The sequence below is a fragment of the Talpa europaea genome (assembly GCF_964194135.1).
Source record: "Talpa europaea genome assembly, chromosome: 10".
Lineage (NCBI taxonomy): Eukaryota > Metazoa > Chordata > Mammalia > Eulipotyphla > Talpidae > Talpa > Talpa europaea.
In genome coordinates this window covers 71,976,551-71,997,878 of record NC_140077.1, presented here as the reverse complement: position 1 = coordinate 71,997,878, position 21,328 = coordinate 71,976,551, and the positions used below count along the sequence as shown (strand labels likewise).

Here is a 21,328-nt window from a genome sequence, read left to right as displayed (position 1 = left end):
GCAGCCTCCTGGGGATTGACTGGGGACCTTGAGTCCTACTGCAAACTGGCAGCCCTGGGTTGCGGCCCCAGCAGTCTTGAAGGTTCTGGGACATTACTAGGTGTGTGGTCCTCAAGGCCCTGTCTGTACAATGCTTTCCAGTTTCTCAAGCATTTCCAAATACTTGCTGTATTTCAGCCACACAACCAAGGGGGTAAATGTTACTCTCCTGGAGCCTTGGATGGGAAGGCTGGGAGTGGGGGTGCTGTGCTTCAGGCCGCCCAGGAGGGCCCAGCTGGCTCCAGTGCTTGCTCTGGGCCTCCCGGGACTCACTGGGAAGATGAGTCAGACCCACTTCTCCTATCAATGGTGGGGCTAAGGTCCTGGACCTCCAGGGGCTCCTGGGCACGGGCTCTCCACCCACTGGGGAACTGGCCCGACCTGCTCTGTGATGAAGCCCTGAGCTCCCTGCGCCAGTGAACTGGGGGAGATGCGGAAACAGCGCTCTGTGGCCCCCACAGCCAGCCAGCCACAGTCCCCAGCTTCCTGTGAGCAGACTCTGGTCTTGTTGCCTCTGCCTGGAAACTGAGAGCATCTTCTTCTCCTTCCCTGGGGCACCGGCGCCTCTGTCTCTTTAAGAGAGAGAAAGTACGAAATCAGGAAGTGAAAGGTTCTGAGAGTGGGGAGTCGGCTGGGAAGCTGGGAGCAGCCCCGTCACTGGCTCTCCAGGTGGCACCGGCTGCTTCGGTTAACTCAGACCTCCAGTCCTCAGGCCCGTTGGCCACCAGGATGTCATGGGCACTGCCTCTCAGCGACAACCAGCCCTGAGGGCCCCGGGGTGGTGCCCCCTCCGGTTCCTGCATCCCCATGGTCGAGATGTGGTGTGAGTGCAGGGTCCCTGGCGCAGGGAGGGGGCTGGTCTGCGGGGGCAATGTCCAGGGCAGTGCTCAGAGGCCCTGGTGCAGGCGTTGGCAGTGGATCTCCAGGCCCCAGGCCCACTCCCTGTGTCTCTGCTGCTACTCGGGCCACTTGGCACCCAGGCTGGCAGGTTGAGAGAGGTTTATAGCACAGAGGAGAGCTGCCTTTGCCCCCAGCGCGCCTTCCTGACTCTGCCAACTCCCAGCCTTCAGCTTCTCCTCCATGCTCTTCTCCTGCCTAGCTGCTGGTGCCCCTTCATCCCACCAAGGGCTCCCTGATGAGCCCCAGAAACAGGAGCGGCAGGAAAGTCTGGAGCAGCTGGAGGATTGGTCTGGAAACCCCCAGGCCTGTGGGGGAGGGTGACAAACAGGAAAGGGTTAAAGGGCTGGGGCCGGTGGCCTTTGATGGAGGCTGAGGTGCAGACAGCCCAGACAGCACTGCGCTGAGGGGTGTCTGTCATCCGCCCTCCTCTTTCCGGTGCAGCCGGGCTCCTGGACCTGCGTAGACAGAGCAGAGCACACTCGCTGGGAGAGGCTCCCTTGATCCAGCCTGCTTGGAGCCGGTGAGTGGGTGAGTGCACTTGGCCGGGGAGCCCCAGGAGGGCAGGGGGGGGAGGTGGAGGGGCTAGCCCTGGGCTTCCACCAAGCACCCTCATTCAGTCTTTCCAGATGTGCTGCCACCCTGCTGGGAGGCTGGGCCCTGGAAGGTTGGTGAGCGCAGGACCCCCCCAGGCTGTGCCTTGGCCACGCTGCCCACTCGCCCAGACTTTGGCTCTGGCAGATTTGTCGGGTGTGGGGAGGAGAGTGAAGGTGACACAATGGGCTGTGCACCTGTTCCTCGGAAGACCTGATCGCTGGCCTCAATTGAGGGTGCTCTATCCAGTGTCACCCCCAGCTCTGCACCCCCAAGCCCCCAGGCTGGCCCCTCCTCAGCCAGGGGAACCAGCCAACTTCAGCTAGCGGGTGTGTGCCGTCAGGGAGTCTGCCAGAACCTGCGCTGCTGTAAAGCGCAAACATTTTGTAAAACTAGAAATCAATGTCTTGAAGTTGCCTCTGGCTCAAGAGCTTGACATCCTTAAGATTTGCATTAAAAAATACACATATTGGAGAGAGAAGCACAAGCTAGGTGTGGCAACCCTCACTCTGGCTCTGAGAACCCTGGCGGTGTCAGGAGAGGAAGGAGCACTGGTGCCCAGCCTGGCTCGAGAGTGTTTAGGGGCAGCGGCCAGTCTCATGGCCTCTCCCAGTCTCCCATCAAGGCTGGCCTTGGCCCCACTTTTCAGACCCCCGCTGACTGTGACTTCTAAGGCTGCACTCTCTGGAGCCAGTTGCTTTAGAGCAAGGAGCCTTTGGAGAGGATAATGGGGGGCTGTGGGGGTTTTCACATGTTCCCTGCACTCTTGAGCCCTTGGATTTGATCTCCTGCTACCCCTCCCCCTACACACACACACACACACACACATGCAGGGGCACACACAGGTGCACACACACATGCACACACACACACACATACACGCTCTCAGGCAGCCCCCGGGCCGCCTGGCCATGCAGCTGTCAGCCAGCAGCAGGAAGCAGTGCGCCTGGGCGGGCGGTGGGGAGGGGCTTCAGGCTTGTGTTGCAATCCTGGAGATTTGTGGTGGTGTGGGTGACGCTGTTTGACTGGGGGCCCTTCCTCCAAGCACTATTTCTGCTTCCTGGGACAATCCCAAGTCTGGATGCCAAAACCCCAGAATTCTTAGTATCGGGGAGAGGTGACAGAAAAAAGAAGTTTGTTTCTGCAGAATGGCCTGTCTGCAGCAGGGAGGAGGCCTGAGGGATGGCCCCAAGTAGAATGCCCTGTGGTAGCTCAGGGGCAGGGAGTGGGTTAAGGGCACAGCACTGTGCTTTGGGGGGAAGTTTCTTAACCTCTCTGTGCTTCACACTTCCCCTGCCCCCTTTCCTCTGGGACAGTCCCCTGGAGTGCTCCATGGGCGTCTTGGGCACAGGGACACATCCTGGACCCCAGTATGTTCTTCTTCTTCGAGGTGGAAGGCGGTGGCCAGCAGGAGCAGGAGATGCAGAGCACCGTCAATTACCTGTGGCACACGGACGACCTGCTGGGGCAGGGGGCCACTGCGAGTGTGTACAAGGCCCGAAACAAGGTAGGACACAGCCCCAGTCAGGCCTGCCCAGCTGCCCTGGCCCCTTGGCCCAGGAAGTGCTTGGCCCAGTCAGCCCCCAGTGGGCATCACAGGCTGGCAGAGGCCACTGGAGTTTGTCCTGCACACCCCGGGGCTATAGGTTTGAGCAAAGGTGGGCAGAGCCAACAGGGGCTCCTCGAGATGATGCTTGGCACTGGTTGGGTCTGGAAAGAAAGAGACAGACAGACAAAGTGAAGCTTCAGGGAAAGAACAGCAAATCCTGGAGTAGCAGAGGAGGGAGGTAGGGCTGTCGGATTTCCTGTCTTTACTGCAGAGCAGCATTAAAATATATGAGCTGTCCTGCGCCATTCTCTTAAGAACTCTTAAAAACTGAAACCAGTGTTAGCTGCCACTGCCAACATGGCCAAAGGTAACAACCAGCCAAGTGCACCGGGCCTCCCGGGGCGCCACAAGTGCCTGCTGAGGAAGGGCGGGGCTGGCATGGGTCCCCTGCCCTCCGCCCGCTCCTCTCTGGTGCAGGCTGGAAGGAAAACTGAATGGAGGCCTCCAGGGGGTGTCTCCCAAGGCAAGGTCCGACTTATGTCACCCCCACGGCAGAAATCCGGGGAGCTGGTTGCTGTGAAGGTCTTCAACGCTGCTAGCTACCTGCGCCCCCGAGAGGTGCAGGTGAGGGAATTTGAGGTCCTGCGGAAGCTGAACCACCAGAATATCGTGAAGCTGTTCGCCGTGGAGGAGACGGTGGGTCCATGCCCTATGGGAGCAGGGGCACTGCTCCTTGACCCCCAGGCAGGGAGTCGGGTCCCCAGAACAGAGACTGAGCAGCCAGCTGTACAGATGCCGGGGCGCAGGGCTGTGCCTGGGAAGTGGGGATGGGGCTAATCCAAGAGGGCTTCGTGGCAACCTTGTGCATGGATCCGTGTGAGGCCAAGGAGGGAAGGGCCGGGCTGGAAGCTAGACCGAGGGAAGGCGGGCTCTGGGCCCGAGGATGAGCCACCTCCTCTTGAAAAAGCTGCTTGTCCCAGTAACAGAAGCGGAGAAGCGTCTTTCTCTGAAAGCCCCTCTGCCCACCCCAGGGGAGCAGCCGGCAGAAGGTGCTGGTGATGGAGTACTGCTCCAGCGGGAGCCTGCTGAGCGTGCTGGAGAGCCCTGAGAACGCCTTCGGGCTGCCGGAGGAGGAGTTCCTGGTGGTGCTGCGCTGTGTGGGTGAGCCCCCTGCACCCTCCCCCCACACCCCCCACACCCCCGCACCTGGTGTTGGAGCCAAGAGCTCGGTCTGGGAACTTCCGGAGTCCAGGAGGTAAAAGGTGGCCGCACCTCAGGCCCCTGAGCTGTGCGCCTCAAGATGGGGTGGGCCAACAGGTGGGCCCGTGTTAGGCATATGCTGCCACCATTTAAAGAAATAAGATAATAAGAGGGAGGAAGGGGACCAGCTCCGGGAAGGCCGAGCCACCAACCCTCTTGGTTTCTCACAGGATCTTTTTTTTTTTTTTTAATATTTATTTATTTTGCATACAAGAGCTGGGGTACAGGCCAGAGATGTGTGGGGTGAGACGATCCACCAGAGACAGAGTGGGGAGCAGAACAGGAAGATCTACTGAAACACACTGCTGAGGGGAGCAGCGGGCGAGACAGGAGAGGTCTGCCGCACCATATGGGTTGCTCCCTGGCTAGCCAGGGATAGAACTCGTGCTGCAGAGGTTGCGGATTGCTTCATAGTGGGGTGCTTAACCCCTTGTGCCACCAGGGAGACCCTCTCAGAGGATCTTGATAAGACCCCAACACCCCATGTCCTTGGGATGCCCCCCCTTGCCCTGTGTCCCTCTGTCCTGCCCCTCCTGTGGCCCTTCAGCCTTGGGGGGCTCTCTGGACCCAGGGCCAGGCTCCCCAGGAGCGCCTGACCCCAGCAGCCCCTCTGTTGCAGTGGCAGGCATGAACCACCTGCGGGAGAACGGTGTGGTGCACCGCGACATCAAGCCGGGCAACATCATGCGGCTCCTGGGCGAGCAGGGCCAGAGCATCTACAAGCTCACTGACTTCGGCGCCGCCAGGCAGCTGGACGACGAGGAGAAGTTCGTCTCCGTCTACGGGACCGAGGAGTACCTGGTAAATGAAATTTGGGGGAACAGCTGTCCAGACTGAAGGTCTCCCCTGCCCCTCCTCAGTGACTCCCTCAGAGCCCCCCTTACCCAGCAGGGCTATGTCACCCCTACACCCAACCCAAACATTCACTCTGTTCTCAAAAAACAGGGAAGGAGATGCGACTCCTGCTGGACCCCCCACCCAGCCTCCTTCCCAGGGTCCCCCGCCCAGGGCTCCTTACCAAGATCCCCCCTGCACAGACCTCTCTGACCAGGCACCCCCTCCCAGGATCCCCCACCCGTTTCCCACCCCTCCCAGGCTTCTCTGTCCAGGGCGCCCCCTGCACAGGCCTCTCTTGGACAGGAAACTCCTTGAGTGACCCTCACAGAGAAGAGGTTACCGCCTCCCCGGGAATGCTCTGGCTGGGCCACCTGGTACCATTTTGGAGACGATAAGGACCTGGACTCTGCTGATTCTGTATCCACTGCAGATGCTGGCAGGGCCTGACGGGTGGGGCTCCAACCCTCACCTGCCTCCCTCTCCACGGCTGCTCTCTGCTTTTCTCTCTGGCAGCACCCTGACATGTACGAGCGGGCAGTGCTTCGCAAGCCCCAACAGAAGGCGTTTGGGGTGACAGTGGATCTCTGGAGCATTGGGGTGACCCTGTACCATGCCGCCACCGGCAGCCTGCCCTTCGTCCCCTTTGGGGGACCTCGGCGCAACAAGGAGATCATGTACGAGGGGCCCAGGGCAGGGGATGGGCCCTGGTGTCCCCTACTCTCCTCTGCCCCTAGGGTCCCTTGCGCGTGTCCCCCAGGCCCTCCCAGGCTTTTGGCTCTCAGTCAAGCCAACAAGAAGCCGAGCCCTGTCCCTGGCTGGGAGAGACGGATGCTCACCCCTCGTCTTAGTCCAGGGCTTCGCTTTCACCCTTTAGCCCACTTGCTGCTCCCCTCACCTCACTTGAGGCTCCAAAACAGGCCATCTAGAGGGTGGCACCTGCCGGGGGCAAAGGTGGGGCAGGCACCAGCCACCTAGGTCCAAGGTCCTCTCCTGCTATTTGATACTGAAGTGGCTGAGAGCACAGCTGCCCCCGCTGAGCCCACTGCCCAGGGCAGAACATCAGGGAGGTCCTCAGTCTCAGCTTGGGGTCCAGGCTATGTGAGGCCCACACAGGCCTTCCCCACTAGGGATGAGGGGGAAGTTTCTATTTGATGCGATTTGTTAGATTATTTCTGGGGTCTGAGAACAATCAAAATTTGTTTCCTATAAATGAATAGTAATAGCCAAAAAACAACCTGCCAAATCTTGCTAAATAGGAACATTTTCCTTTCAGATGGCGGGGGCAGGGTGGAGGCTGTAGTGGGTTTGCCTTTCAGATGGCCGGTGAGACAGGGGGCTACAATGGGTTAGGGAATGAGAAGGAGACACGTGGACGGGGGCTGTCAGGGAAGGCTTCACTCTGAAGCGGGGGGTGGGGACTAGAATAGTGAAGGGGTGAGGGGAGATTTGAGCCAAACATGGCATGGGCAGAGGTATAGGGCAGGCCAGGCAGGGGGTGTAGCCGGCGTGGAGAGCTTCATGGGGCACCAAGGCATGGTGCAGAGGGCCTGGTGGCCGAGAGCTGGGACTCAAATTCCATTTTTCAGGACTTGAATCTGCCCTGAATTTGTCATCCCAGAAGCAGATGGACTGGGGTCCTGCTGACCAGTCCTGTCCCCCCCACCCCCCAGGTATAGGATCACCTCAGAGAAGCCAGCCGGGGCCATCGCCGGCTCTCAGCGGCGGGAGAACGGGCCCCTGGAGTGGAGCTACACCTTCCCCATCACCTGCCGCCTGTCGATGTGAGTGGGACAGCGAGGGCCACCCCAGCCTGGGTAGGCGATCGCTTCTCTCTGCTGATCCTCAAGGCCTCCCTAGACGCCTGTCCCATTGGCCTGCCTCCCTCCGAACAGCCAGTGCTCTCTAGGCTCAGCCTTCCCAGCGGTTGGGGTCCTGCTCCCCTCCCCCAGTCCCCCTGCCCCAGGTGCTTGGGGGTGGTCCCTGTGTCCTCCACGGCCTCTGATGGCCTCAATGTCCCGGGACGGCAGGGGTCTGCAGAGCCAGCTGGTGCCCATCCTGGCCAACATCCTGGAGGTGGAGCAGGCCAAGTGCTGGGGCTTCGACCAGTTCTTTGCAGAGACCAGTGACATCCTGCAGCGTGTGGTCATCCACGTCTTCTCCCTGCCCCAGGCGGTCCTGCACCATGTCTATATCCACACCCACAACACGTACGTGGGTACCAGCGGCACCTTCTTCTCCCAGGTGGAGGGCACGTCCTCGAGAGTGTTCCCTGGGGTGTTCACATGTGGCAGCTTCTAGATCCTTCTTAGATTGGAAAAATACTAATTCCACTAAGTTCAAGCTAGACTTCGGAGATTCTAGCAAACTTTGCAACTCTGATGCTCATTATAAATCTGAGTGCGTGTGTGTGTGTGTGTGTGTGTGCGTGTTAGCAGTGCTTTTCCCAAACTTATTGTACATAGAACCCTCCATTTCCGGAGCATTTTATAGAACCAGGTAATTTTAATAGGGGTGTGGGAGGAAAAGGAATGAAGGCAGAGGTTGGACTTGGGGTCTCCTGAATTAAGTTCCTTCTCCATCTCTATCCAGTATAAACGTGAGCCCCGCCTTTTGTCTCTCTGTCCCTGATAAAAGACAACCCCCCAGTCCCTCTTGAAAGGCGGAGCTGTCCCCATTCACTAAGTCTCAGTTGGGAATTGGGTCACTCAGAGCCCAGCCCTGTACGCTGACACTCACTGCACCCCTTCTTCCCTCCACCCTGGTTTATCTAGGATATCCATCTTTCTGGAGGCCGTGTACAAGCAGACAAATGTGGCCCCCCAGCACCAGGAGTACTTGTTGGAGGGCCACCTCTGTGTCCTTGAGCCCAAACTCTCAGCACAGCAGATCGCCCACACGACAGCAAGCAGCCCCCTGACCCTGTTCAGCGTGGCCAGTGAGACCCCCAAGGGGCTGACCTTCAGGGACCGTGAGTAGGACCACACAGCAGGGTCTTTTCTCCCCCCACATTCCCCTTCAAGAGGCAGGGCTTGCAGCTAGTGGCTTATTTTCTTTGTGGGTGTTCTTTGGGTCCACAGAGTGCAGAAGGCAGATCTGGACCCTAATTCTGCAGATGCCCCCTTTCTGGGGCATCCGCTGGACTGTGGAAGAGGCTTCACTGTAAGCAGAGGGACCTGGAGTTGGCTTGATTGCCACAGTCTCTGTGGTTGGTGGGACCCTCAGAGAGTTTGGGTTGGCAGAAGGAGGAGCCCCAGCTACAGAAGAGAAATATGGTCAGGGGTCCAGAACTTTGTCCTCCAAGTTCTGAAAAAAAAAAATCACTCCTTTTAACTTGAATAATGCCAATTCCACCCACCTTCTTGGGGTCCCCAAGACTGGGAAGGAGAATTAACAAGGAAATTTCTAGGCCTTAGTGTGGTTTTAGCCATTTTTTAAAAACTATTGAGGGACCTTGGGCTGAAGACTGTAGTTCTCCAGAATGGACACAAGGGAGCAGAGGGGGGCTGAAATTGTGGAAAAGCAAATTTTAGGCTTGGAACATGGGGGCTTCAGGCCTACTGGGAAGTTGAAGGTGGAAATAGGCGGGGAGGGGCGAATGTGAGCTGGTAACAAGGAAAGATGAACCCAGCTTCATGCAGAGCCTGTATAGGCTGCCCCCTCAGACAGCGTCTTTGTCCACAGCTGCTCTGGACCTTCCCAAGTTCGTCCCCAAAGTGGACGTCCAGGCAGATTACAGCACTGCCAAGGTGAGCCTGGCCCCGGGCGGCGGGTGCGGGCAGGGGCAGCCTGCGGGACCTGACCACCCCCTTGTTTCAGAGTGTGCTGGGCGCCGGCCACCAGGCCCTGCGGCTGGCGCGGACCCTGCTGGCCGGGCAGGAACTTATGCTTCGCGGGCTGTACTGGTTCGTGTGAGTACCCCGAGGGCCGGCGGAGAGGCCGAGGCAGGCAGGGTCAGTCCCCGGGAGAGGCGGCTCTTCTGACTCTGGCTCCCCGGGCAGGGAGCTGCTCCAGGCCACGTGCCGGCGGACGCTGGAGGTCACGCGGATGGCCCTCCTCTTCCTCAGCAGCAGCCTGGGCGCCGAGAGGTGGGTGTCCTGCCCGGGCCGGGAGGCGCAGCAGGCGTGGGGCCGGCCCTGGCCCCTTGGCCCTTCTCTCTCTGCCTGTGCCTCACCCCAATACTAGCACTAATTCCCCTTGCTGCCAGTCCTCGGGCTCCCTCTCCCCCTCGCTGGAGTAAGAGGGCGCCCCACTCCCACCCCCGCCCCCCTCACCTCGCAGGCAGGGGCTGGGCGCTGCCTCCCCAGGCAGCACGGACTGGCCTCGGTCCTAGCAGACCCCTCCAGCGGGACCCCAGGAGAAGGCTCACCCCTGCAGTCCCCTGGATCTGGCACCCTGGTCCCCACGCTCCTTCCTCAGCGTCCTCTGCGTCTGAGATTGTCCTCTGCGGTCCTGGGCTTCCCGCCGGGGGCCTTGAACTCTGCGCCCTGAGCTCCTCTGACTCGGGGCTAATTGGTGGTGATGGGTCAAAAACTAAGGAGACTGGAGAAGAGGAACTCAGGCTGGTGGGCGTGGAAACGAGTGTGGCAACACCCCACTGGCCGGAGAGGGCCCCTTATCTTGGAAGACACCAGGTTGTGGTACTGGAAGGGGTGGGGGTTCTGGCCCAGGAAAGCTGAGGGCAGCCAGGGGAGACTTGTGATGACAGAGGAGCAAAGGCGGACATCCCCCATGCCCCACCCCATGACCCCACCCTTGATATCCCACCTCCGACACCCCTACCCCCTAGATACCTTCCCTAATGCCCCCACCCCATCCCAGACACCCTCCCTGATGCCCTCACCCTGATACCCCCACTTCACCCCAGACACCCTCCCTGATCCCCCAACCCCTGACAACCCCAACACCCCAACTCCACCCCACCCCCAACACCTTCCCTATGCCCCGCCCCAGGCCTTGTCTTCAGAAAAGTGCTGGAGCTTCCCAGGGGTGCTTGACTCCCCGCACGCTGGTTCCTCTGGAGCTGCACATGGCTGGCAGTAGGACCAGCGGGTGTTGAGGGAGAGGAATGTCTCCAGGTGACAGGATAGGGGGTGCTGGGCAATGGCCAAGCTCCCCTCAAATGGTGACAGGGATGAGGGGGTGCTGAGTCAGCAGCCCCGCCTGGAAGGAACAGCCTTCCCCAGGCATGTGCAGGTGACAGGAAGACTAGAGAGGGGTAGAAGCTACCATCAAGGTCTTCCTGGAAGAGGTGAGGCTTTTACGGTCAGAATGAGGGAATACCTCAGGTTCAAGGGTCTTGTGCAGAGTGAGATAAAGGGGCCAGACTGGGGAGTGGGTGTGCTGAAGCCACGGTCAACGGGAAATGTCCCCGGGGTGGGGAGAGGAGGGGTGAGAGCATGTGGGGGGTACACCTGGCAGACAGAGCTGTCTCTGGTGAATCCTCTCACCCCCTGTGTCTCTGGCTTGTACCCCAGCCCTTGTATGCATAGATAAATAAATCTTTTAAAAAATTATTTATTTATGCTTACAAGAACTGGGGCACAGGCCAGAGGTGTGGGGGGTGAGAGGATTCACCAGAGACAGAGTGGGGAGCAGAACAGGTGGATCCACTGAAATCCACTGCTGAGGGGAGTAGCTGGGGTACAGGAGAGGTCTGCTACACCCTGTGGGTCACTCCCTGGCCAGGGATCGAACTGGTGCTGCAGTGGCTGCGGATAGCTTCATAGTGCTGTGCTTAACCCCTTGCACCACCAGGGAGGCCCATCCACTTTATTCTTAACTCCCCTCTTGTCTCCCCTCGCCACCATTCCCAAGCCCAGTCACACAGGATTCTTTATTCCTAATTGTTATTGTCATTAAGACAGTATTCGCTAATGGTAGAAAATGGAAAAAATACAAATAAGCAAAAATGAAATAAAAATTCCATATCCTATACTCAGAGGCAGGCTTGATGCCTGAGTGTGGCTTGTACCCTAGGTCAGTGCACACATGTGTGTGCAAACGTGTGATTTTTCCTGTAGTTGCCATTTTGGACTCTGCTTTTCTCAGCTAATAAGCTCTCCCATTTCATATGTTTCATTACGTTTTTAGCCCCGATTAAAATTTCTCTAATTATCCTCCACATGTTCTCTTCTAACTGGTTTCATCTAAACCAGAATCCAGTCTGAGACCCTACTTCTTATCTGGTGGTGTTCCTTAATCTGTTCTAATCTAAGCAGGCTGCCTCCCCCACACGCCCCCTTGTGGTTGGAAGGACACCCTGCTCCCTCCTTCTGGACTATTCTGGCACTTCCTCTGGGTGCCATTTGGCTTGTTCTTTCCTACAGAATTCTAGGATGGGTGGATTCAAGTCTAAACATTTTTGTCTAGAGGCATCATAGCTGCTGCTGGAAACTCTCCCTGCCCTCCCAGTGCTGATGCCTCTGCTCTACCCTTAGTTATATTTTCCCTGTAGAAGAGTCAGGTTTTGCTTTGGCACCAAGACATGCCCACTGTCATCATTCATTGGGATCTTAACCCTGTGTCCACGTGGGCATAGTCCGACGCCAACATTCCAAGTCTGGGCACATTGCTGGCTAGAGTCTGTAAACTACAGCTTTCCCTGTCAATAAGTTGTTAGTTATCACAAACTACAATTTCTACTGCAAAGGATTTCTTCTTTTCCTTCAATTAAAAAGTTTCCAAGTACGAAATATTCATGGCTCCCTTGCATCACCGATTCATGGATTCTCTTGGGTTTGAGTTGTTCTACCCACCTCAGTCCAGAGTCTTTGCAACGTGATGTCGCAGCTTTCATGAGTAGGGGCCTCGTCAAGCTGGTTCCTCTGACCCAACCACACAACTCCCCAGAGGCCCCAAAGCCACTGCCTAGAGATGCCAGGATGTGCCACAGGCCTCTCTACCTCCTCACCCCCGTGTGCCCTTCTCTGTCCTCCCCTCCTGCTTCAGCAACGTGGCTGGGATGCCTGAGACGCAGGAACTGAAGAAGACCACGGAGCTGAGGTCCAAGCTGAGGACTGTGAGTGAGGCTGGCGTGGGGCGGGCTGGGGGCCCTTGGGAGTGGTGACAGAGACCCAGAGCCCGAGCTGAGGCCCCATGGGTGCTGCCTTTTCGCCCTGCAGCTGGCAGGAGTCCTCTCTAGATGTTCCTGCAACATCACGGAGACCCAGATGAGACTTAGCAACCTGAGCGCCGAGCTGGCAGGGAGCAGGGACCAGGTACATGAGGACAGAAGGTCTGTGGGATTTTCCTTCTCGGCAAGGTGGGGTCGGGCCTTATCTGAACGTGGGTTGTGGAGCAATGTTGGAGGTGGGAGACGCAGGAAGGTGCAAGACCCTCCCCTGAGACAGTTGGGAGAAAAGGATCAGCTGTGAGTTTAGAGTGAATTGGGAATCTTAGCAGAGATAATAGTCTTGGATAATTTAGTTTCCTTTTTTCTCTGACCCCATGTCCTGAGTCAGGCCCTCAGGCAGGTCTTCCTATTTGTAGCATCTCAGTTAATCCTAAAAACAGTAACAATTCCACTACCAGGCACTGAGTGGACAGGGAGCCCCTCGGGGAGGCCCTTTCCCTGAGTCACAGTCACTGGGTGATGACAGAAAAAGCGCTTCGGGCTAATCTCGGGCCCTGAATCCCCCGTCCTGCCCTACTCCCACCAGCCGTCACGAGGCTTTCGGGGTCCATGGCTGCTCCTCAACAGAGCTCCAGACCCTGAGAACAACAGGGTTTTTCTGAACCACTTTGGTTGCAAAACCATACGTAACCTGACACGAGGCTCTGTATAGTCTTTACACCATGTAGGTGAAAGCTCTTGCGGGACTCTGAAGAATGAGTGTATTTGACGAGGGCCTCCTTCCCCAGAACCCGCTAGGGCTGTTCCACGATGTATTATGTATGTATGTATGCCAAGTCTACCTTTTGCAAATCAGAAGACATGTCTGAGCTGGAACACATCTGGCCTCTGCCTTTTGGATAAAGACGGCACCGGCCACCTCAGGCTCCTGGGAGAGGCATCTGGGACGAGTGTGGGCTCTGCCCAGGGTCCAGCTCCAGAGAAGACTGGGCTCAGGGGGGAAGGAAGTGGAGCTAAATAATCTTGAGGGTAAGGGCCCCCCATAAAATTTCAAACAAAACTTTTGTATCCAGCCTAAAACGGGGAAGAAATAAACAATAATGACTCACCCCAGGTTGGAGACAGTCCCTGAAAAGTCCTCTCTTGCCTTCCTGCTCCAGAGAGATTTCTGCTGCCACACCCCCACCCCAGACTCGTGTTTCAGGGTCAAGGGTCCCTTCCTGGCGCCCCATTCTCAGGCCTTGTGTAGCTAAGGCCAACTCTCCTGGTGCCTGCCAGACTTGGCTTTTTGTTTATCTCATCGAGAGAAAGAGAGAGAGAGAGAGAGAGAGTAGGAGAGAGAGGGAGAAAACATGAGAACTGAGAGCTGGCTGGCCCCAAGATGCCTCGAATAAGACAAGCAATTCACCGACTGGCTCCCAAAATTGTGGCACTGAGGTTCTATGAGAAAACAGCTCTTCCCACTCCTCCCCCACCCCACCCCCACCTTTTACCTTGTGCTCTTTGATTCTTCCATCACCTGGTCCCTATCTCCTGCCCACAGCGTCCAGCAGATTCAGTGCTGTGTGGACAAGATGCAGCTCATCTACAAGCAGTTCAAGAAGTCTAGGATGAGGCCAGGTGAGTGTGGGGCAGGGGAATATCCCTGGTGCTCTCCCCTCCTTCCACCAGTCATCCCTTATTCCTTGACACTCCTGTGCTGCTAGAGACCCACGACATGGGGGTGTGGGGTGAAGCCAGGGACCCTCCCAGCTGCTGCAGACCAAGAGGGTCGCCGAGCCTTTACAGCTGTGCTTATGGCCACTTGAGAGGCTTCGAAGACTCGGTGGCGGCCGTAGAGGGCTGGCGCTGGGTGCTGCAGAAAAGGTGGCCCTCATGTCTGCAGAGCACATTATAGTTCTGGGGTGTCTCCTTGATCTTTGGAGTGCTAAGATAGCCAGGTTTTCTAGAGAAGGGAGGATCTGGGGAAATATCATCGAGCATCATTACCTACGACTCCTCACAAAGCTTGGGCAAGAGGCTCATTCATTTACAGGCTTAGGACTGGGGGGCTGCTTGCCCAGGGGGGCTGCCATCAGGGCAAGAGAGGGTCGGGCAGGGGAGGGGGGGGCAGGTCCTAAGGGGTCCTGGGTGAGGGGTTCTGGGGAAGCCCCAGGGGGCAAGTGGGCCTGGGGAGCTAATATACCAGGAAACGACCCTCTCCCTCCATATCCTTGCCCCGAACTTCCCTGATGTGTAAACTGAAGGTCTTGGGCTTGGTGGCCAAGTTCCCGTTGGTTTCTCAGATTATCTACAGATAAAGATTGTCTAACTGAAATATAACTGAAATGTAATTTCTACATTTTCTAGAACCCAAATTTAAAAAGTAGAAACAGATAAAATTAAATTTAATGATAATTTAATGATATTCAACCCAATATATTGGAATTATAATTTCACAACTTTTCAATAGAAACAAAATTATTTTAAAGAAATATTTTACATTCTTTGTTCAAAGTGTTCAAATTGCTGCATTTCCACCGACAGCATATCTGTATTCGGAAACCAATTTTTTAGCAAAATTATGTATAATTTCATCAAAGCAATGAAGGTGCATTTAATAGGAAAAAGTACTTCACACTCCTTCCATTTTTAAGTTTAAGGTGATTGAATGGGCTGAAATGTACCTTCAGCCCGAGGTCACACCAGCACATCTCAAGGGCTCATGGTGGACTCTGGAATCTGAGATTTTCTCCGGGAGGCCCCTGGGCAACACAGGAGTTGCAGAAACTGAGACTCCCTGTTCTTTGAACCCAGCGGGCCCTCAAGGTGACCTGCACCCAGGGCCCACCTGGCTGAGGCTTTAGGAGAACCTGGGGGGCTTTTCTGCTCCACCTGGAAACCCAGATCCCATCACTGCTGCTGTCCGGAGCGTATGCTGGTGCCGGACCCGGCCTTCCCGCCCATGTTCTTACTTTGTTTAATGTTCATGAAAGTCTTGACGCCCCTGCCCCCCCCCGCCCCCCATTTCACAGAGGTAGAAACTAAGACACAAGAAGGTAAAAGAGTAACGTAGGCTCAGCTGCTTTTCACTGCCCTTGTTTCTTCAAGTATCCTTTATTTTTATTTTTTTCTTTTTAAAAAGATTTATTTATTTATGCATACAAGACCTGGGGTGTAGGCCAGAGGTGCTCGGGGGTGAGAGGATTCACCAGAGACAGAGTGGGGAGCAGAAGAGGCAGATCCACTGAAATACACTGCCGAGGGGAGCAGCAGGCAAGGCAGGAGAAGTCTGCTGTGCCATGGGGTCACCTCCCTGGCTGGGGATCGAACTCAGGCCTCGGTGGCGGGTGATAGCTTGATAGCTCTGTCTTTAACCCCTGCACCACCAGGGAGGCCCCTATCCTTTATTAATTAAAATTTTAAATGGACCAGAAGACTAACCCTTGATTGCTAACACCGGAGTGTTGAAAGGTACCATTCTGGAAAATGCGCCGGCCCCTCACTTCACCCTCCCATGTGGTGGGTGAGGACACAGACTGGGGGTGGTGAAAGCATCTGTGGGCAGCCCCTGCTAGTGGCCAGGGAGGCGGGGGCTTACCACAGGTTACTGAGGACACGAGTGCTCAGCAGGTTGAGTGCCCAGCCCAGGTGAGAGCCTGGGCAGGACCCTGCCTATCCCGGGTGGTTTCCTTCTGGGGAATTCCCCACCTGGAGGCCATTCCTCAGAGTCCGGAAGGGGGCAGTGTGTCCCAGTCAGTTAACTTCCGAGGCCTTGGGAGCCTCAGAGAGAACACCAGGCCTCCTGGCCAAAGTGGCTGGGCTGAGAAGCCAGGTAGAGTGTGAGGGTCTGGTTTGCTCGGCGAGTTTGCCTAGAAGCAGGAGGGGACAGCCCCCCTCTGCAGCATCTGGGAGGGGCGCTGGAAGAGTGGCCAGCCAGGCTGATGGAGCCTCCTCCTTCCAGACCTGTCTCTTCCACCACCTCCCCAGCACATGCCCCTCCACTGTCCCCAGGGAGGGTCTGCCTGTCCCAGCCTGCAGCAATTGGTGTAGCCCTCCCCACCACACCCCTCACCCTGTCAAAACCCCATCTCAGGTGCTGGGCTGTCCTCTGCCCCCATTCGTCCTCACGGTATCCTGTTTTGTCAACTGGTTGATCAGGAGACATGGTTTCTGTCTGTTTCCACCAGGCCTTGGTTACAACGAGGAGCAGATTCACAAGCTGGACAAGTGAGTAGCCCCTGCCCAGGCGAGTGAGCAGGAGGGGCGGTCACCAGAGCAGGTGGGAGACCTTAGTGCCCGGAGCTGGTGGGGAGGAGAGCGCAAGCAAGCGTCTCAGACAGGTTATCTAGGCCAGGAGCGTGACCATGGGGCTGAGTCAGGAGGTTTCTGGAAGCAGGAATGATGTAACTGGCTTTGCTCCTAGTGTGAACAAGATTATTTGCAGGATTCTTTCCCTAACTGTCCTCACTGATGCCACTTGCCACTTCCCACTCTGACCCCTGCCCCAGCTCCTCTTAGGGCTGCCCTCTGCTCCTGTCTCCTGGACACCCCAGACATCCTCCCTGATGTCACGCCTATTTGGAGACTCACCTGAACTCCTTAGCCCCCTGCACACACACCTCCATAACCATCCCTCCTCCCCTCCCTCTGGGGACTGACCTGAGCATGTGTGTTTGTGTGCACACGTGTGTGTGTGTGTGTGTGTGTGGTTCACTCTGCTCTCTGTCCGTCATGTGTGGCCTCCCCCTCCTGTGGGTCTGGGGCTGGGTGTTTGTGACAAGGTGGTGGAGACCCAATGTCTAGGCTTGCACCCCAGTGGTCCTGGCTGCTAATCTCTGTGCCTCGGTTTCCCTGTCTTCTCAGGGTGAATTTTAGTCACTTAGCCAAAAGGCTACTGCAGGTGTTCCAGGAGGAGTGTGCGCAGAAGTACCAGGCGGCGCTGGCCACGCATGGCAAGCAGATGAGGTAGCAAGTGGCCCTGCCTCCTGGGCTCATGACCCGGCCTGACTGGGCCCTTCCAGCCTGCCAGTAGCCCTGGGCCCAGCAGAGCCCTGGGAGAGACTTGGTCATAAAGGAATGAAGGCAAAGGAGCAGGCGTTTTGTGCGCAGGGTGGAGGCAGTCCATGGGGCATCTCTGCACATCCCTTGATTTAATCCCACAGTCTCCACCCCATGTAGTAGATGCTCTCACCCCATTTCACTGCTGAGAAAACTGAGGCTCAGGGAACGTGTCTGTTCCGCAGTACTCCACAGCTAGTAAGTCGCAGATCCAGGATGAGTCTAGGTAGGGCTGCCTCTAAGATCCGGATCCTCCCAGGGTCCCAGGTGCTTGTGTTAAGCCCCTCTCTGGGGAGAACACAGGGTATTTGGGCTTCTGTGTGGTCAGGAAGCAGGAGCAGCGAGGAGCCCTTAAGTGGAACCCTCTAAAACACTGTCCCCTACAGGAGTTTGGGGCTCTCCCTTTTCAGACCAGCCCCTTCTTCCTGTCTGCCAAATACCTGGGGCGGTGGCTCCACTCTTGAGGTGCTTGTGACCTGAAGGCTTGTCTTGAGGCTGAGACCCAACACTCACACTTCAACAACTCCCACTCCCTCCACTTAGAGAGAGAAGAGGTTTCATAAGAGTCTTGACCTTGGTTTGCTCTGGAAATGGGAGCAGGGGCAGTTCCATGCACGGTGCTCCACAGGGGGTTGAACCTGCTCTTGAGCTGATGGTAACCAGCTCAGGCGGCCCAGCCCCTACTGGTGCTTCTGCCCAGACTCTCTGCAAGCTCAGAAGCTTCAAGCAGAGTCCCCTGGGGTAGATGGGGGGAGGGGCACAGCAGGAAGGGTAGAGGCAGCTGGGAGGCAGGGCTCAGGTTTCTGTCACCTGGAGGGCTCCGGACTGGAAGGACCCGGGTGGGCCCAGGTGGGGCGCCTGAGCCTGACCCCTCTGTCTGCTCTCTCGAGCCTGGTGCACGAGATCAGGAACCACCTGCGCCTGGTCGGCTGCTCTGTGGCTGCCTGCACCACGGAAGCCCAGGGAGCCCAGGAGAGCCTCAGCAAGGTGGGGATCGATACGGGCCCCTTGGGTGGCAAGAGGCTCTGACCCCTACGCTCGGGCCACTCGCCTCTGGGAAGAACTGCTCTGGACCTGGTGCAGGCGCCTTGGTGCGGCTTGGGCGGGGTGTCTCTGGCCACAAATGTGCCCCAAGACTAGGAAGCGCTTCCTGGTGATCTCAGGCTGAAGGTCCCCACTGGGCCTTCCTCATGGAGCTTCAGAGGCCCCGGCTGCTCCAGACAGAGGCAACTTGAGCTCCCCTTGGTCTGAGCAACTCTGTGAAGACCCCCATAGAGGCAGCTGCAAGGCCACAGCTTGGCTGGCAGGGAGGGACAGGCAGGCTGCTTCTGCTCCCAGGAGGGGCCCCGCCAGCCCCCCTCCCTCCACAGCTCCCAACTTGCAACTTGTGCTGTCGGGAGAGGTGTGGGTCAGACACAGATGAGGAGGGTCTGGTCATTCAACCCAAGCCCAGATGAGCCAGGGAGACGTGCCCACTACACCCCCAGGCAGGGAGGAGGGCTGTGCCTTCAGGGACGAGGCTGGGGCCCTTCTTCAGCACCCCAGCCCCCCTCATCCTCTGACTAAGGCGGGCTTCCCTTCAGATCCTGGACCTGCTGTCTCACGGGCTCCTTCAGGACAGAGCAAAGGACGCTCAGGCCTCACCACCCCCTGCAGCAGCTGATCCTGGCCGGGAAGCAGACGACCTGATCCTGCAGTGAGCACCAGGGAGAGGGTGGAGGGTCTGAGGTGTGGGTTGGGGGGGCTTGGTGAGAGATGACTAGAGCTGAGGTTAGGGCCTAGTGGGTTTGCCCATGCCAGGCCTGGAGGGCAGCAATAGGGGCTTCATGGGTGGGGGGTAGAGGAGGGGAGCCATCTGGGGAAGGGTTCGGTGGAGTGATTGGGCCTTAGCCCCAGGCATCTCTCTGCCTCTGCCCTGGACAGCATGCAGGAGCTCTGCGAGGGGATGAAGGTGCTTGCCTTTGACCTCCAGGACAACAACCGCATCATCGAAAGGTAAGGGGCTCTGCTATGAGCCAAGGGCTGGGTCTCACGCTGCCCCTGCCTCGGTGTGTAGCTTCTGTTGCTGTCGGTGCTGAGCTGCCAAGCTCACCACGCACAGACTTTCGCGTGGCCTTGGGGAGGCACACAGTGGGTCAGACACTGCAGGGAGGCCCCAGTGCAGAGTTTGCGTTAACTGCCTGAGGCAGTGTACCCGGGCTACCCACTGCAAGCCCCTTCACTGCAGGTTAAGTAGGGTTCCACTGGCTCCAGACGCTGAGCCCTGTGGATTGCCCAGTGGGTGGCCCTGCCTGTGGCTCATCACCCAACCAGATTCCCTCCCCATGGGTGTGGGGGGCACTGGAGAGGGAGCTGGCAGAGTACAGGAGGCCTAGACTTTGGGATTTCATTACCAGTGAAATCCACAAGATTGGAGAGGAGCAGCAGGGCCTCTCACGTTGCCAAGGGCGCACATCTGAAAGGGAGTGGACAACCAGCGAGCAGCCCCACTCTGTAAAGCAACATAGTCTCAGAATAAGGGGCGGCCCTTGCCTACAAGGTCAGTGGGCCCGCGTAGGCCCACGCAGGCCCACATATGGAGCGTAGACCTCCCGCCTCTTTCCCGGCAGCCCTATGCCTGTGACCACCCCATTTGGGAACCGGTGGCACAGTAGGAAGAGTTGGCAGAGTCCAATTCTGATTCCTGCCTTTGCCCCTCACAACCACATGGCCCTGGGAGATTTGTTCAGCCCCAAGCTCTGTCCCGCCCCTGTAAAGGAGGAGTCATGAGGAATAATGATTCCTGCCTCATAGTGGTGACCTGGGACTGAAAAGGATGAGGTTTGCAGTGTGCAGAGGAGGGAGGCCATGTGAGAGGGAAGGGCTCCCCCAGTGTTGCTGCTCCCCAGAGGTCACCAGCCTGGGTCACTGTCTGCCTCCCTCCCTGCCTCTGCCCTTCCCGATGCGCTCTGGTTGCCACACTGGGGCAGGGGGTAAGGAAGCAGGGCTCATAGTTTGTCCCCAGAGCCCCAGAGGTCTTTGAGTTGAGGGGTCATCTTTGCCACATCTCCTTCCAGCAAGGGGAGAACCAGCCTCTGAAACGCTTGCACAGAGGAGATTTGACAGCTCTGTGGAAAGACTTTCCAAAACAGCCCTCGTGGGCAGGAAATTCTAATTTTAGTGCTGACATAAATTTTCCTTGCTGTGAAATACAGGCTATTTACAAATAGCTCGAAACTTCATTTTAGTGATTTTTCACTTCCTTATTCAGAGCTAGAGTCAAAGAGCCAGAAAACCAACTTGAATTCCTTCCCCCTCCTGTCCTGTGGCTGCACTTCCATTCACAGGGGAGTTTCCATTCACAGGAGGAATTGCCTCAGAGTCGCTGGGTGTCTGGGGTGGGGGGTGGGAGGGGTGTCTGTGTAACCTCCCAGGTGACTCTGATGTGTAATCAGGGGTGAGGTACAGAGAGTTCTTGTCGAGAGAAAGGGATGCTGTTGGCAAAGAGCCGAGGACTTGAGGACGCTGAGCTCCTGGAGCGGGTGGCATGAGGTGCTGGGGTGTGGCCTGCAGGCTCTGTCTGAAGAGGTGACAGTAACCTGCCCCTTCACTGCAGGTTAAGCAGAGCTCCGCTGGCTCCAGACGCCTGAGCCCCGTGGGTTGCAGGAGGCAGCCTGAAGCATTAGAGTTGTGCAAACACTCCTCTCCTGCCAACATGCTGGCCAGCATGAGGCATCATCTGCACCCATCTCACAGCTACCTCCATCCTGGCCATCAGCTGGGAGACGTCAGCATTAACTTCCACTGCCTTTCTGTGCGAGCGGCACCGCAGCACGGGGTGCCCAGGCTATCCCTGTCGGACACCTGCCTGCGCTTGGCAGAGCTCTTCGGTGGCCCTGGCCTGTCCAGATGAACCTGGCCGGGCAGCGGGGCAAGATCTCTCCTGGGCCCTCCCAGTCGCCCCTCCAGTTTACTGGACTCCACTTCTCAAGGACAGAAGAGAAGCCACCTGAAGTTTCCCTAGGGTGCTGGGTCAAAGGCCCCAAGGCGTTTCCCCTGGA

At 57.3% G+C, this 21,328-nt stretch overlaps 1 protein-coding gene across 2 annotated transcripts; it reads left to right on the top strand.

Moving 5' to 3' along the window:
- Window positions 1-2,950: 2,950 nt before the first annotated feature.
- Window positions 2,951-19,287, top strand: IKBKE (inhibitor of nuclear factor kappa B kinase subunit epsilon; the record flags this gene model as incomplete). Of its 2 annotated transcripts, none has more annotated exons than XM_084244855.1 (19): window positions 2,951-3,037; window positions 3,635-3,775; window positions 4,111-4,240; window positions 4,959-5,140; window positions 5,690-5,850; window positions 6,847-6,957; window positions 7,204-7,383; window positions 7,948-8,144; window positions 8,858-8,922; window positions 8,993-9,084; window positions 9,175-9,267; window positions 12,125-12,194; window positions 12,298-12,393; window positions 13,772-13,868; window positions 16,418-16,457; window positions 17,094-17,195; window positions 18,179-18,275; window positions 18,872-18,984; window positions 19,212-19,287. In XM_084244855.1, 19 exons carry the CDS (start codon window positions 2,951-2,953, stop codon window positions 19,285-19,287), a joined length of 2,130 nt encoding a protein of 709 aa, XP_084100981.1. The 2 variants fall into 2 exon arrangements, with proteins under 2 accessions (XP_084100981.1, XP_084100982.1); XM_084244856.1 differs by having other exon boundaries at window positions 12,298-12,410; window positions 13,792-13,868.
- Between the last annotated feature and the right edge of the window lie 2,041 nt (window positions 19,288-21,328).